Here is a 15,992-nt window from a genome sequence, read left to right as displayed (position 1 = left end):
ACACTATACCACTATACATACTCCTATACTAGCATGATACCACTACACATACTCCTATACTAACACTATACCACTGTACATACTCCTATACTAACACTATACCACTGTACATACTCTTATACTAATACTATACCACTATAGATACTCCTATACTAACAATATACCACTATACATACTCCTATACTAACACTATACCACTGTACATACTCTTATACTAACACTATACCACTATACATACTCCTATACTAACACTATACCACTGTACATACTCTTATACTAACACTATACCACTATACATACTCCTATACTAACACTATACCACTATACATACTCCTATACTAACACTATACCACTGTACATACTCTTATACTAACACTATACCACTATACATACTCCTATACTAACACTATGCCACTGTAGATACTCCTATACTAACAATATACCACTATACATACTCCTATACTAACACTATACCACTACAGATATTTCTATACTAACACTATACCACCATTGTAGAAAATACCATATAATACTAAAACTTTACAACCACAGAGATTCCCCTACAGCTATAGATAATAGAATATAATAAATGACACTATAAGGGACACTAATAAAAATACTAAAATGCAAACAGAAACTGTCTGCACTGTATGATTAATTCAATTACGTACAATATTTGATGAGGCAGGAGAATGTGTCTTGTCAGACTCTGGTTAAAACAATAAAAGATAATATTAATTTTAACAGGTGACAACACTTATGCCAACATATATTAAAACTACACAACTGTCTGTACTACTATACTAACACTATACCACTGTAGATACTACACTGCTGTACCACAATAACACTGTAACACTGTAAATACTACTATACTAACACCATGCCGCTATAGATACCACGTACTAACATGTTAATATTATACTATAAAAGTAATACTATACAACAGATATTACTCTGATATGCTAACACTATTCCACTATTTATATTATTATAATACTAAAGATACTGTACCATGTATACTAATGTAGGTTCTACCATAATAACACTATACAACTGTAGATACTACTATGCCACTGCAGGTAAAACTATACTATCCTAACACTCTAGACATTCCTATACAACTATATAGAGTACAATGAAGTATACTACTATTGATACTAATATAAATACTAATATATAAACAGAAATACCGTATTTATATGATTTATTAACTTACGTTCTGTATTGGATAAGGCAGTAGAAACTGGCTCGGTAGTAGTAACAGGCTCTAGTTGAAACAATACAAGATCATATTAATCTTAACAGGTAATTTAACCCTTATAGCAACATATACTAAAACAATACAACTGTGTATACTACTATACTAACACTACACTACTATAGATACTTCTATACTAACATAGTAACACTGTAAATACTACTATACTAACACCATGCCACTATAGATACCACGTACTATCATGTTAACATTATACTATAAAAGTAATACTATACAATAGGTATTACTCTGATATACTAACACTATTCCACTATTTATGTTATTATAATACTAAAGATAATACTGTACCATGTATACTAATGTAGGTTCTACCATAATAAACAACTATACAACTGTAGATACTACTATGCCACTGCAGATAAAACTATACCATCCTAACACTCTAGACATTCCTATACTACTATAGATATTATACTAATATAAATACTAATATATAAACAGAAATATTTTATATCTGATTAATTCACTTACGTTCTGTATTGGTTGAGGCAGTAGAAACTGGATTGTCAGGCTCTGGTTGAAACAAAGATGATCATATTAAATTTAAGAGGTAATTTAACCCTTATACCAACATATACTAACACTATAAATACTACTATAGATATTCCTATACAATTATAGATATTAGAGTACAAAAAACTATACAACTTTAGATACTAATATAAGTAGTAATATGCGAACAGAAATTCTGTATATATGATTAATTCACTTACTGTTTCTACTGGTTGAGGGAGAAGGAACTGGGTTGTCAGGCTCTGATTGAAACAATAAAAGATCATATTAAAATTAACAGGTAATTTAACCCTTATACAAACACATACTAAAACCATATAACTGTCTATACTCCTATACTAACACCTAAAGACAATAGATACTTCTATACTAACACCTTAACATTCTAGATTTTACAATACTAATGTTATACCACTATAGATGCTCATATTCTAACACTAACACTATAAATGGTACTACACTAACATTACACTAAGACTGTAACTGTAACGAATCACCGGAGGCAGGTTGTGTAGGATCCATCAGCAGTTTAATAGCAAACAAATCCAAATCAGCAGGCAGAAAATGTAAACGAGCAACAAGAGCAAAGTCCGAAAAACCAGGAAGTCAAGCAGCGAGGTAACCAAATCCAAAACACAAGTCAAAGGCAGTAATCTGTAAACGTGAACAGGGTCATACACAAAAGGCAAAACAAATACACAATGGCAGAGAGAAAAGTCTTGGTAATGTCCCAGAAACAATACTTTGCATCCTAGCGTGGTGAATGTGCTGCTTAATTGTCCGTAAAACCCTGGAAGTGTTCCTCGTGGGTGGCGTCAAAACTCGGGTGAGGGCTCCCTCTGGCAGGCAGGTGCCGGGGGTGGTGCTACAGAGTGCCCCCCTCTAGGAACACCTCCAGGTGTTCTACGACGTGGACGGCCCATGGGCCGAGGAGCTGGCCGATTGGGGTGGAGACGATGGAAATCCTCCACCAAGGAGGGGTCAAGGATGTTGTCCGCATTTACCCAGGATCGCTCCTCTGGGCCGTACCCCTCCCAGTCCACCAGATACTGTAAACGGTTCCCAAGGCATAGAGAGTTGAGGAGTGAGCTCACCCTATAGGCTGGGGCCCCTTCAATGTCGAGCGGTGGCGTTGGTTCATTCCTCATGGTTGTTTCGTCCTGGCGGGGGCGTGCTGGTTTGAGCAGGGATACGTGGAAGGTGGGGGAGATCCGATACGAGGCAGGGAGCTGCAGTCGGTAAGTCACTGGGTTCACTTGGCGGACGATATGGAACAGAGGTGGTTGATACCCCAGAATGCACTGGAAAGGTGTGAGTCCCGTGGATGAGTGGGTGAGGGAGTTCTGGGCATACTCATGGGAGAAACTCACTCCAGTGCTGTTGTTCACGGCTACAGTAGGAGCGAAGGTACCTGCCGATCTCTTGGTTCAAGTGCTCGGTCTGTCCATTAGACTGTGGGTGGTATCCAGAACTGAGGCTTATGTTGACCCCTAGGTGGGTGCAGAAAGCTCTCCAGACTCTGGACGTGAATTGCGGGCCTCGGTCAGACACGATGTCCTCAGGAAGGCCATAGGTACGGAAAACGTGGTGAAATAGTGTAATCGCCGTCTCCATGGCTGTAGGTAGGCCTTTGAGGGGGACCAGACGGCATGCCTTAGAGAACCTGTCGATGGCTACTAGGATTGTGGTGTATCCTGCAGAACTAGGGAGGTCAGTAACAAAGTCTATAGCCATGTGGGACCAGGGTCGCTTGGGAATGGGCAGAGGTTCTAACAGGCCCATGGGAAGCTGACGGCTGGTTCGAGACCGAGCACAGGTGCTGCAGCTCCCCACGTACTCCTCTACGTTCTATGCCAGTGCGGGCCACCAAAACCGGTTGCTGATCAGGGCTGTGGAGCGCCGGATACCGGTGGTGGCCGGAGCTGGGTGTCTCGTGCACCCACCGCATTATTCTCAGACGAAGAGAGGCAGGCACGAAAAGTTTGGTGGGTGGACAAGCTGGGGGTGGAGGTTCGTTGGCCTGGGCCCCCTGGATCTCCTCCATGATGTCCCAACTGATGGGTGTGAGTACTATGGTGGGCGGTAGTATTGGCTCCGGGCTGCTGGGCGCATTTATGGGATCGTGTCGACGGGATAGTGCATCAGCCTTGCCATTCTTGGTGCCTGGTCGATATGTGACAGAGAACCGGAACCGGGTAAATAACAGTGCCCATCGAGCTTGTCTTGGGTTCAGTCTCTTAGCATTACACAGGTATTCCAGGTTACGATGGTCAGTTAACACTATGAACGGGTGACACACTCCTTCCAACCAATGCCGCCATTCTACTAATGCTTCCTTGATAGAAAGGAGCTCCCGATTGCCGACGTCATAGGTAGCTTCAGCTGGGGTTAGCTTTTGGGAAAAATAAGCACAAGGATAAACTTTCCCTGGACTTCCATGATGCTGTGAGAGAACGGCCCCGATCCCGCAGCTGGAGGCATCCACCTCGATGATGAAGAGCAGGCTGGGGTCTGGGTGCCTCAAGATCGGTGCTGTGGTAAAGCTAGCCTTTAGCCGGGTGAATCAGGATCGGGCCGGTTCCGTCCAACGTAGATGCCGTGGTTTTCCCAGCAGAAGTGATGTCATTGGGTTAGCGATGCCGCTGTAATTCCTTATGAACCACCAGTAAAAGTTTGTGAACCCCAGGAACCACTGCAATTCTTTGACTGTGGTAGGTTGGGGCCAGTCCGTGACCGCCTTTACTTTGCCGGCGTCCATCTCCACCCCCTTTTTAGAGATGATGTAACCCAGGAAGGTAATGGAGTCTCGGCGGAATTCACATTTAGCGGCCTTGACGTATAGCTGGTGTTTCAGCAGCCAGGTGAGGACCGCTCTGACGTGGTGGACATGTTCCAATAAGTGGACGAGTAGATAAGAATGTCGTTGATATATGCGATGACGTAGCGGTGGAGTGCATCCCTGAAGATCTCGTTTATGAACGATTGAAATACTGCTGGGGCATTGGTTAGTCCATAAGACATCACTAGATACTCGTAGTGCCCCCTGGTTGTGTGAAACGCTGTCTTCCACTCATCCCCCTCCTTGATCCTGACTAAGTTATACGTGCTGCGCAAGTCCAGCTTAGTGAATATCCGAGCTTCCCTGAGTTGCTCTAAGGCTGCTGGTACCAGTGGAAGAGGGTAGGGGTATTGGACTGTCAACGCATTCAGTCCGCTGTAGTCGATGCATGGCTGCAGACCCCCACCTTTCTTTTCAACGAAGAAGAACCCCGCTGCTGCTGGAGAAGTGTTGGGGCGGATGTAGCCCATAGCTAGGGCCTCCTCGACGTATTCTTCCATAGCCTTGGTCTCGGGGATAGAGAGAGGGTAAACCTTACTCTTGGGTGGCATGGCGTTGGGCAGCAGCTCAATCGCACAGTCCCACGGGCGGTGGGGGGGTAGCTGCCTGGTTCTCTCCTTACTGAACACCTCTCGTAGATCCTGGTATTTGTGTGGTATTCAGATGTTCTCTGGTGTGTCCGGACTTTCAGTGGCAGTCAAGAGACATGGCTGTGACTGGACCTTGTGGGGGCAGTGGTTCTGGCAGTGGGGTGACCAGCTAATCAGTTCTCCCTCCTTCCAGGACATGATGGGGTTATGAAGTTGCAGCCAGGGGAAGCCCAGGATGATGGGGTTGGAAGGAGTGGGGATGATGTAAAACATTGTCTCCTCAAAGTGAAGTAATCCAACCTATAGGGTGAGCGGACGGGTCTGATGAGTGATGAGGCCTCCCCCGATGGGACGATTATCGACGGCCGTCACTCGCAGGGGGGGTTGGCATGGCAGCGTGGGAAGATGAAGGTCCTCTGCGAGCTGTTGGTTGATGAGGTTGACGGCCGCCCCGGAGTCCACTAGTGCTGGAACCACAATAGTACCCTGAGTGTAGTGCAAAGTCACTTTCAGCATCATACAGGAGAATATGAACTCATATCTCACCTTGGCGGTAGATGGTTTCTCGGGACAGTTGCTAACCCGGTGGCCAGCGCCCCCGCAGTAGAAGCATAGATTACGGCGTGCCCGACGTTGATGTTCCTCCAACGAGACTGGTGCCGCCCAGTTGCACAGGCTCCGGACCCTCCTCCCGTGGTCTGCTGTAGCCCTCCCGAACCCGGGGTTCATAGTGAGGGTGAGACGTGCGTCGTTGCTGGCGGAGGAGGTTATCCAGACGAACAGCCGTGGTGATGTACTCAGACAGTGTGACGTCCGTGCTGCGACAGGCCAAATCGGCCTGTAAAGCTGGACGTAGTCCCTCCCTAAATACTGCTAGCAGAGCAGGGTCATTCCACCCACTTTGGGCCACTAGAGTAAGGAATTTCACGGCATAATCTGCGGCCGGTGCGGTGCCTTGATGCAGCTCTAAGAGTTGTACCGCTACATCGCAATTCCGAAAAACCAGAAAGTCTAGCAGCGAGGTAACCAAATCCAAAACACAAGGCAAAGGCAGTAATCCGTAAACGTGAACAGGGTCATACACAAAAGGCAAAACAAATACACAATGGCAGAGAGAAAAGGCTTGGTAATGTCCCGAAAACAATACTTCGCGTCCTAGCGTGGTGAATGCGCTCCTTAAATGTCCGTAAAACCCCAGAAGTGTTCCTCGTGGGTGGCATCAAAACTCGGGCTAGGGCTCCCTCTGGCGGGCAGGTGCCGGTTGTGACGCTACAGTAACACTATAAATACTACCATAGATATTCCTATACAATTATCGATATTAGAGTACTATAAACCGTATTGGGTAAGGCAGTAGAAACTGGCTGGGTAGTTTAAACAGGCTTTAGTTGAAACAATATAAGATCTTATTAATCTTAACAAGTAATTTAACCCTTATAGCAACATATACCAAAACAATACAACTGTCTATACTACTATACTAACACTATACTACTGTGGATACTACTATACTAACACCATGCCACTATAGATACCACATACTAACATGTTAACATTATACTATAAAAGTAATACTATACCACTATATATACTGCAGGTAAAACTATACTATCCTAATACTCTAGACATTCCTATACTACTGTAGATATTAGAGTACAATGAAGTATACTACTATTGATACTAATATAAATACTAATATACAAACAGAAATATTTCATATCTGATTAATTTACTTACGTTCTATATTGGTTGAGGCAGTAGAAACTGGCTCGGTAATAGTAACAGGCTCTGGTTGAAACAAAGAAGATCATATTAAATTTAAGAGGTAATTTGACCCTTATACCAACATATGCTAACACTATAAATACTACTATAGATATTCCTATACAATTATAGATATTAGAGTACTATAAACTATACAACTTTAGATATTAATATAAATATATAATATATAATATATAATATATTATGCGAACAGAAATACTGTATATATGATTAATTCTCTTACTGTTTCTACTGAGTACAGGAGGAGGAACTGGGTTGTCAGGCTCTGATTGAAACAATAAAAGATCATATTAAAATTAACAGGTAATTTAACCCTTATACAAACACATACTAAAACCATGCAACTGTCTATACTCCTATACTAACACCTAAAGACAATAGATCCTTCTATACTAACACCTTAACATTTTAGATTTTACAATACTAATATTATACCACTATAGATACTCATATACTAACACTAACACTATAAATACTACTACACTAACACTACACTAAGACTGTAACACTATAAATACTACCATAGATATTCCTATACAATTATAAATATTAGAGTACAATAAACGATACTACTTTAGATACTAATATAAATAGTAATATACAAACAGAAATACTGTATTTATGATTAATTGACTTACTGTTTTTCCAGGTTGAGGGAGGAGGAACTGGATTGTCAGGCTCTGATTGAAACAATAAAAGATCATATTAAATTTAACAGGTAATTTAACCTTTATACCAACATATACTAAAACTACACAACTGTCTATACTTCTATACTAGCACCTTAACATTATAGATACTACAATACTAATACTATACCACTATAGATACCATTATACTAACATAAATACTAATATATAAACAGAAATACTATATATCTGATCAGTTTTCTTAAATTCTTTTATGGCTGAGGCAGTAGGAACTGGTTTTTCAGGCTCTGATTAAAACACTAAAAGATCATCTTAATCTTGATGGATAATTTAACCCTTATACAGACATTTAACCAAATACCGACCATAAAGCTGTCTATACTACTATACTTCAGTATAAACTAAACTAACACTATACTGTACATTTATAGATACTATACTATGCAGACAACTTCCCAGTATGACTATTGTTACAGTAACAGAAAAACACATATCATTCACAGGAATATCAGGAGTATCGTGAGTCAGATCAGAATTTAAAAAATAAATAAATAAATTAACAATAACTTTTATTGTCAAAACATCCTAGACAGAATAATCATTCAAATGATAAGCATTGTTTTTTTAATATCAAATGTTACTGCTTCTTAAATTTTAATTTAATATATGTGTGCTAAAGAAATGTGAAGAGCATAAAAAAAAAAAGTCAGTTTTACCATGAAACCTCACAAAGGTGACAGCCACATTTTGGCACATTTATTAATTTTATTTTGGTATTATATAAGAATTTAAAATATTTAAAGAAGTATATAGAGTGTTTCATTAAATATATATATATATATATATATATATATATATATATATATATATATATATATATATATATATATATATATACTGCCTGGCCAAAAAAAAGGTCGCTGTTTGGGTTTAAATAAGCAAATACTTAAGAGCCTATGATTGGATCATTACTGCAGTGATTAATATGTTGCACCTGGCAACAATTCTTTTAACCTTAACTGATGCAGTGTGTAGCTTCTCATTTCCTAAACAACCACGGCAGATTACGTATCCCATGGTCGTGGAAAAGATGTTACTGAAGGGGAAAATTGTTGGCCTGCATCAAGCAAAGAAAACAACTAAGGAGATTGCTGAAATCACTGGAACTGGGTTATGAAATGTCCAGTGCATTATTAAAGCCTGGAAGGGATAGTGGTGAACCATCAACTTTACAGCAGAAATGTAGTCGGAAACAAATCTTGAATGATCGTGTTCGGAGATCTTTAAAATGCTTGGTGATGTCACATCGTAAAAAAATCAACAGGAGAACTCAAGGTTATGTTTAATAGTGAAAGTAAGAGCATTTCCACATGCACAATGTGATGAGAACTTACAGGATTGGGACTAAACAGCTGTGTGGCCACAAGAAAGCCATTTGTTAGTGAGGCTAATCGGAAAAAATTACTTCAATTTGCTAGGGAGCATAAAGACTGGACTGTGGAGCAATGGAAAAAGGTCATGTGGTCTGATAAAATCAGATTTACCCTATTCCAAAGCTATGGGCGTGTCAGGGTAAGAAGGGAAATGCATGAAGTGATTCACCGTCATGTATAGCGCCTACTGTACAAGCCTCTGGAGGCAGTGTTATGATCTGGGGTTGCATCAGCTGCTCAGGTCAAGGCTCAGCCTCATTGTGCGGCAATAAAATGAAGTCAACTGAGCACCTGAATGTACTGAATGACCAGGTTATCACGTCAATGGACTATTTCTTCCCTGACGGCACAGGCATATTCCAGGATGAAAATGTTAAGATTCATCAGGCTTAACTTGTGAAAGAGTCATTCAGGGAGCATGAGGAATCATTTTCACATATGAATTGGCCACCACAGAGTCCTGACCTTGAAAGTCTTTGGGATGTGCTGGAGAAGACTTTACAGAGTGGTTAGACTCTCTGTCCTAAATGCAAGATCTCCGCCAAAAATTAATGCAACTCTGGATGGAAATAAATGTTGTGAAGTTGCATAAGGTTGCTGAAACAATGCCAGGACGAATGCGTGCCGTAATCAAAGCTAAATGCAGTGCAACAAAAATTGGCCAGGCAGTGTATATACACACACAGTCAGGTCCAGAAGTATTTAGACAATGACAGAGTTTTTGTGATTTTGCCTTTATACACCACCACAATGGATTTGAAATAAAACAATCAAGATGTGATCAAAGTGTAGACTTTCAGCTTCATTCTAAGAGGTTCCACAAAAATATGGCATTTACCATTTAGGAATTACAGCCATTTTCAACAAATTACCTCCATTTTCAGGGGCTCAAAGGTATTTGGACAAAGTGACATAATTGTAAATATAACCATAATTTTAATATTTGGATGAAAATCCTTTGCAGTCAATGACTGCCTGAAGTCTGGAGCCCATGTTCTCAAAACTCAAATTCTGAGTTTCCTCCCTGGAGATGCTTTGCCAAGCCTTCAGTGCAGCCACCCTCACATCAATAAACACCAGTGAGCCTGTTCCATTGGCAGCCATACATGCCCATGCCATAACACTGCCTCCACCATATTTGACAAATAATGTGGTATACTTTGAATCATGAGCTGTTCCTTTCTTTCACCATACTTTTCTCTTCCCATCATTCTGGTACAAGTTAATCTTGGTTTCATAAGTCCAAAGAATCTTATTCCAGAACATGGGAGGCTTTTTTCACAAAAACTCTGTCATTGTCCAAATACTTCCTGACCTGACTGTACATATATATATATATTTTCTATTTACTGGTGTGTCCCATAATTCAGTGTTACTCAAATAGAAACAGACCTGTAAAAAAAACTGCCACTTACATTTTTAATCATTCCTTGGGTGGAAAAATAAAGAATAATTCATTAATTCTGAGATACTTTTCAGCGCCTGTCATCAAATGTCTCGTCCAGGTTCTACTGTTCTGCTGTTAATTTTGTAAATTAGATGTCATAATATTAGCATAATAACTTTCATGAGACAAAATAGCATTATAGTAGAGCAACTGACACACCCTGAAAATACATTAAACACCCGTGTAACCGAGCTTTGACTATGCGTAACTATTTATTTATTTATTTAGTTAGTTAGTTAGTTAGTTAGTTAGTTATGTATGTAATTTTTTAAATTCTTGGTATCAAAGATGTGACATTGTGAACATTTTAGTGTCTTTGAATATTTTCTTTTCCAATGTAAAATGTGCCTTTAAAAAAAATAAAACAGAAACAGACATAATATCTTATTAGAAATGTCCTTTATGCCCACAGGCCATAGTTTCATTCAGTTAAATAATACTAGAATAATTCAAAAAACCTTATTTTTAAATTAGATTTACAGTAAAAAGCTTAATTCCACCTGTCCAATTACAGAAAGTGATACATAAAAGGATATTTTTAAAGGAATATTAATTTTGTTATTTATGGAGAGAGGATTACCCACCTTCAGGTTGGACCCGTCTTCTAAACGAGCCCTTGTCAATTCTTTTCATGATGTTCTGCACCCACTTATCGCTGGGATCTGCACACATATGGCGACTGCGCTTTAGCGTAAAACTACAGAGGAGAGAGAAGATTTAGGTCAGTTTAAAACTGCAATAAAAACAGAAAATTAAACACTCTCACGAATCCCAAACCTCCAAAATTATTTTAAGTTGTATTCTAATAAATTTATATGATATTTTATAAAACCACAAAGCAATGATTTACATGGAAAAACTATAATTTGCTTATTATTAATTATTAAAATGAAATAAGGGTTTGAAAACTTACATGACTCCAGGTTTTGGACACTGACGCCGGTCTGTTTCTTTATACCCTGTAATGAGTCTTGCATGGATTGGATGTGTCTGGTATTTGAAACAGCATTCATATAGTGCCATTGCATCTGTGTGAAAACATTTTTGCATTTATTTATCAATCGTGGTTTAGCACTCTGATGAAATGTTCACTAAGTAATTTTTAAAAATGAAATGCTTTTTTATCTGGTATATTTTAAATACTTAAGCAATGTTCTAGATTCTGGATTCTGATTAGTGAGAAGGTGTTGATTAATTTTCTATAATAGCACCTCTAACAGTATTGAAGCTGCAAATTACAGGTTTCTTTTTTTTTTTTACTTTTTTAATCCAGTTATGTGGAGTGTTCACCATACATGTCCCTGTGAATGAGCTGTTACAGTGCTTTCTAAAGGTCAGAGGTAAAGCTGTAACTTGTCAAGCTTTTTTGTCTTATGAACTTCAAGATAGAAAAGGTGAGGGAACAACTGTTTTAGCTGTTATAACATTGTTTAGCAGATGTTCAACAACAATAAACATGGTTTAAAAGAGGGACGTGTCGTTCGTTAATAAATAAAAGATTGCAATCATTAGCACATTGCTGTGGTACACCTGGGGATGCACTGTCTTAGGAAAATAATCAACTTTGGGGTTGTAAACAGTAACTCTGCTTTATCACACCACCCCATCACTCAGTGTTTTACTGTAACAGCAACACACACTGTTTCTTAATGTTGGTTATTTTCAACAACCTGTTTTTCTCTTTAGGGAATTCAGCAACATTATAAACCAAAATAATATTACGTACAGAAAACTATGTAAAAACGTTAAAAAGTGAACTTTATCTTACTGTTGGCAGTTGTGAAGAACTGAAGGTAGAAGAGAACCAGCAGAACCAGCAGGAGAAAACGAGAGGACATGGTGTTGATGGTGATGATGATGATGGTGATGGTGATGTGAACACAATCGTATTAATGCAGGTATCACCTCAGCACTCAACTTATGAGAGGAATGGGAGAGTGTGGTTTGGGTCAAGGGGCCACAAGATGTTCCACTTTGACTAAGAGAGGAAAAACCACACCTCTTCCACAGGAAATCAGCTGTGGTTTTCAGTTAAACTGAGACAGACACGAGCAGCGTTTAACACTTCACAGCCAAACTTATAACTCACTTTTCATACAATAAAATAAATATAAACAAGTGCAGTTTTATTGGAGTAAAACATTAAATCTGTAAAAACAGTAAATCATCACACAATAGAGAAACAGAGCGTCCAATGCAAATAAAATAAAATAAAATAAAAATATTGCTAACAAAGTACCATTCAAGTAAAAATTCTAAAGGACCAGGTACATAAGATTTCTTGTTTACAAAGGTTGAGATACAAGATTATCATGGCTGAATGTTAGTTTATGGCTATAAGACAACTCAAAGTGGTTATGTTTTGTTTTGTAGTGATGCATCATGTTGCTGCTTTTGACGGATGAGGTACTTCTTCAGAACTTGAAGTACAAGAGAACAATGACCGCAGTACAAAAGGTGCTGTTTGTGGTCAACAGAAACTAGTGTGTGTGTGTGTGTGTGTGTGTGTGTGTGTGTGTGTGTGTGTTTGTGTTGGGGGTGGAGGGGGGGTAAAGTGTTATCGTGAAGGAGGTAAAGACTGAATGATGTACAAGGTGATAGTGTGGAGTCTGAAGGTTAAGAAAGACAACAGCTTGAGATTCAAGTAAAATTTGTAAAGGTCTAGTTATATAAAATTCCTTGTTTACAAAGCGTCAGATAAGCAACTAGCATGGATGAATGTTAGTTTATGGCTATAAGACAATTTAAAGTTATTTTTTGTATCATAATAATGTGTCACGTTGCTGCTTTTGACTCTGAACAGATGAGGAACCTCTTCAGAACTTGATGTACACTTTTCTGTACAAACGTCTATAAACATTTTGTTTTCACTGACGACTTTTTGAACAAAACATGTCATCACTTCATGAATCACACAAGAGAAGATAATGAAATGAAAACTCTATAGACGTCTGTAAAAACTCTTCTCTGTCATGTATTTCCCCCTCGCACCGAGCACTGTGAGCAGAGGCGCTCAGTGCACATAAGCAGCCCACAGCACTAAGGCACACTACTCCTAAATGTCATGTTTGTTTATGGTCCACATCCTGTCTACACCCATGTCCCATCATTGGTTGTTTCTGTCATGTGTCTTGATCACTTGCACCTGCTATCAGTTTGCCCTTTAATTAGTTTGTGTATATAAACTCTCGTGTTTCTCTGTCCTGTGGGAAGTATTGTTCAGTATTTACCCGCCTGGCTTCACTAAGCCTTTTGTTTCTATGCTTGCTACTTTGTTTTCTTGAGTTCTGCTCATTCCTGATTTTCGTGTTCTGCCTTAGCCTTATAGACTCTGTTTATTCCTTGCCTGACCCTAGCCTGTTTGTTGACCTTGATTTTGGCCGAGGTTACTGGATTTGTCTGCTTGCCTCTCATTAAAGATATAACACTTTACTGCAATTGCATCGGTCTCACCTCTCCTTACATGACAGAATACTTCACTGATAACATGGATGCAGCAGGTGAGAAGAGCGTTATTTTGGGATGACCATGCCAACATTTGACACTGTAAAGTTCCCCCAGAGGATTCACCTGGACACCCCAGCTCCCTTTGAAGGCACAGAATGCCCTCCGGAAGGATTCTTGCTAAAGTGCCAATTTTATTTTGAGAGCTTGTCTCCTGAGAGTGGTGTATGGGTGGGCCAAGTTTAACCCTGACCTTGAAAAATTTTTGAGGATGGCCAGCCTGACGGCCAAACCCCCTCGGCTACTATACAGAAAGGAGGGCTGGAGATGAAATGGAAGCAAAGTCCACAGCAAAACTCCGTCCAGAAGTCAATGAGGCGGCTTCCCTTGCCGAGCTCCTTCCAGAAGTCAGTGAGGAGGGCTGCCTTGCTGAGCTCCATCCAGAGGCTAGTGTGGTGGCTTCCCCTGCCAAGCTCCCTCCAAAGGCCAGTGAGGTGGCCTCCCCTGCTGAGCCCCAGCCTGAGGCTGAGGCTGACGACGGGGTCTCCCCTGGGAAGCTCACTCCAGTGGCCGATGATGCAGCCTCCCATGACCTGCTCATGCCAGAGGCCGATAGCGCAGCCTCCCACACCCTGCGTCTGTTTTTTAGAATGCTGTAGGAAAGGTATTTCTGTGTGTGACAGACTTCTTACAACCTGTTGAATGCAACTGGTAACATTTAATCTGGTGCATTCCAACAGCAGCTCTGACAAGAGATTGGGGGGGTTAGATTTATGTGCTTTATGTTAGATTGGGGGGGTTAGATTCTGATTGGTCAGAAGGTGTTGATGAATTTTCTATAACAGCAGCTTTGACAATAGTGCAACTGCAAATCACAGGTTTATATTAATGTGCTTGTTCTAATACGTTATCCTTTCTATGGTAACAGCTCATTCACAGGGACTCATTCCCATTTGAAACGTCTCCCCATTTTGAGGATTTCCTTGAGTTTTCAGTTGCACTGTTTGAATGGTTTCCTCACTGAGTTTCAAAATCACAGTGTCAGAGGTCATGGACATTTTTACTGCATGAAACGACCACTCAAGGACACTGCTGCTCAAGAAGTATAGAGAGTACGTACACACACACACACACACACACACACACACACACACACACACACACACACACAGACTCAGGCAGCTCACTAATAAGAGTCGATTATTTCAGCTCCTAAATGATTCATTGCCATTTTTTCCCCTAAAAAAGACAAAGTTTGTGATATTATGACCTGTGATTGTTCTTCTTTGTCTAACTGTGGCCAAAACTCTTTCATGAAATCTTACTCTACATTCTGATTACACACTGCACCCTTCTGTTTTGTTCATTTTCTTTCTCTCTCTTTAATAAAACCATCAAATGCCAAGTCATTTTATCCAGGAAAGCAGGAATGTGTGTTTGTGTGTGCGAAGGGGGGTGGGGATTGTGTGTGTGTGTATTAGCCATATATGTTTATATTAATGCTGGCATCAAAGATGTAACAAACATTTTAAAATGTCTGAATGCAACCAATATTGTTTTCTTTTAAAATGGGAAAATGTAATTTAAAAAAGCCCTGAAATTTAAGATGCAATTTATACAGAAAAGATAAATGAATTCATGTCCACAGTCTATAGAATAAATCAGTTAAACAAGTCAAACATAGGCTCAGTTTATGTTTAAATATGAGTTATAGTAAAAAGCTCTATTCCTTCTGTCCTGCTATATAAAAAGTGCATTTGTAAAATACAGGCGCTGGTCAATTTTTTTCATGTTGTTCTGCACCCACTCGACATTGGGGTCTGCACACACAAGACGGCCGTTCTTTAGGGTAAAACTGCAGAGAGAGAAGATTTACATCAGTGTATAACTGCAATAAAGACAGAAAATCAAACACTCTCACACGTCCCAAACCTCCACGAGTATTTAAAGTTAGATTATATTACACATAACCATAAAGCAACAACGGACATGAAAATACTAACTTTTTT

The 15,992-nt window shown here is 39.8% G+C and overlaps 1 protein-coding gene across 1 annotated transcript; it reads right to left on the bottom strand.

The window, feature by feature from the left end:
* Window positions 1–271: 271 nt before the first annotated feature.
* Window positions 272–12,487, bottom strand: LOC113523986 (fractalkine-like). Its single transcript, XM_034303586.2, has 10 exons — window positions 12,308–12,487; window positions 11,453–11,567; window positions 11,124–11,236; window positions 7,648–7,689; window positions 7,233–7,274; window positions 6,962–7,012; window positions 1,996–2,037; window positions 1,754–1,795; window positions 1,220–1,270; window positions 272–709 (listed from the first exon to the last, which is right to left on the bottom strand). The coding sequence occupies exons 1-10, from the start codon at window positions 12,375–12,377 to the stop codon at window positions 660–662; spliced, it is 618 nt and encodes a 205-aa protein (XP_034159477.2). The 5' UTR covers window positions 12,378–12,487; the 3' UTR covers window positions 272–659.
* Window positions 12,488–15,992: the final 3,505 nt, after the last annotated feature.

This window comes from Pangasianodon hypophthalmus, chromosome 4 (assembly GCF_027358585.1).
Source record: "Pangasianodon hypophthalmus isolate fPanHyp1 chromosome 4, fPanHyp1.pri, whole genome shotgun sequence".
NCBI classification, from domain to species: Eukaryota; Metazoa; Chordata; class Actinopteri; order Siluriformes; family Pangasiidae; genus Pangasianodon; species Pangasianodon hypophthalmus.
Note: the sequence above shows the minus strand (reverse complement) of the source record. Positions and strands in the feature narration are given on the sequence as shown.

Excerpts from the sequence above, each read along its gene's own strand:
- LOC113523986 (XM_034303586.2), bottom strand. The coding sequence starts at position 12,377 with ATGTCCTCTCGTTTTCTCCTGCTGGTTCTGCTGGTTCTCTTCTACCTT. Across the intron at positions 7,690-11,123 it reads AAGACGGGTCCAACCTGAAG|AGCCTGACAATCCAGTTCCT; the intron begins GTGGGTAATCCT and ends TGTTTCAATCAG. Across the intron at positions 7,275-7,647 it reads TCCCTCAACCTGGAAAAACA|AGCCTGACAACCCAGTTCCT; the intron begins GTAAGTCAATTA and ends TGTTTCAATCAG.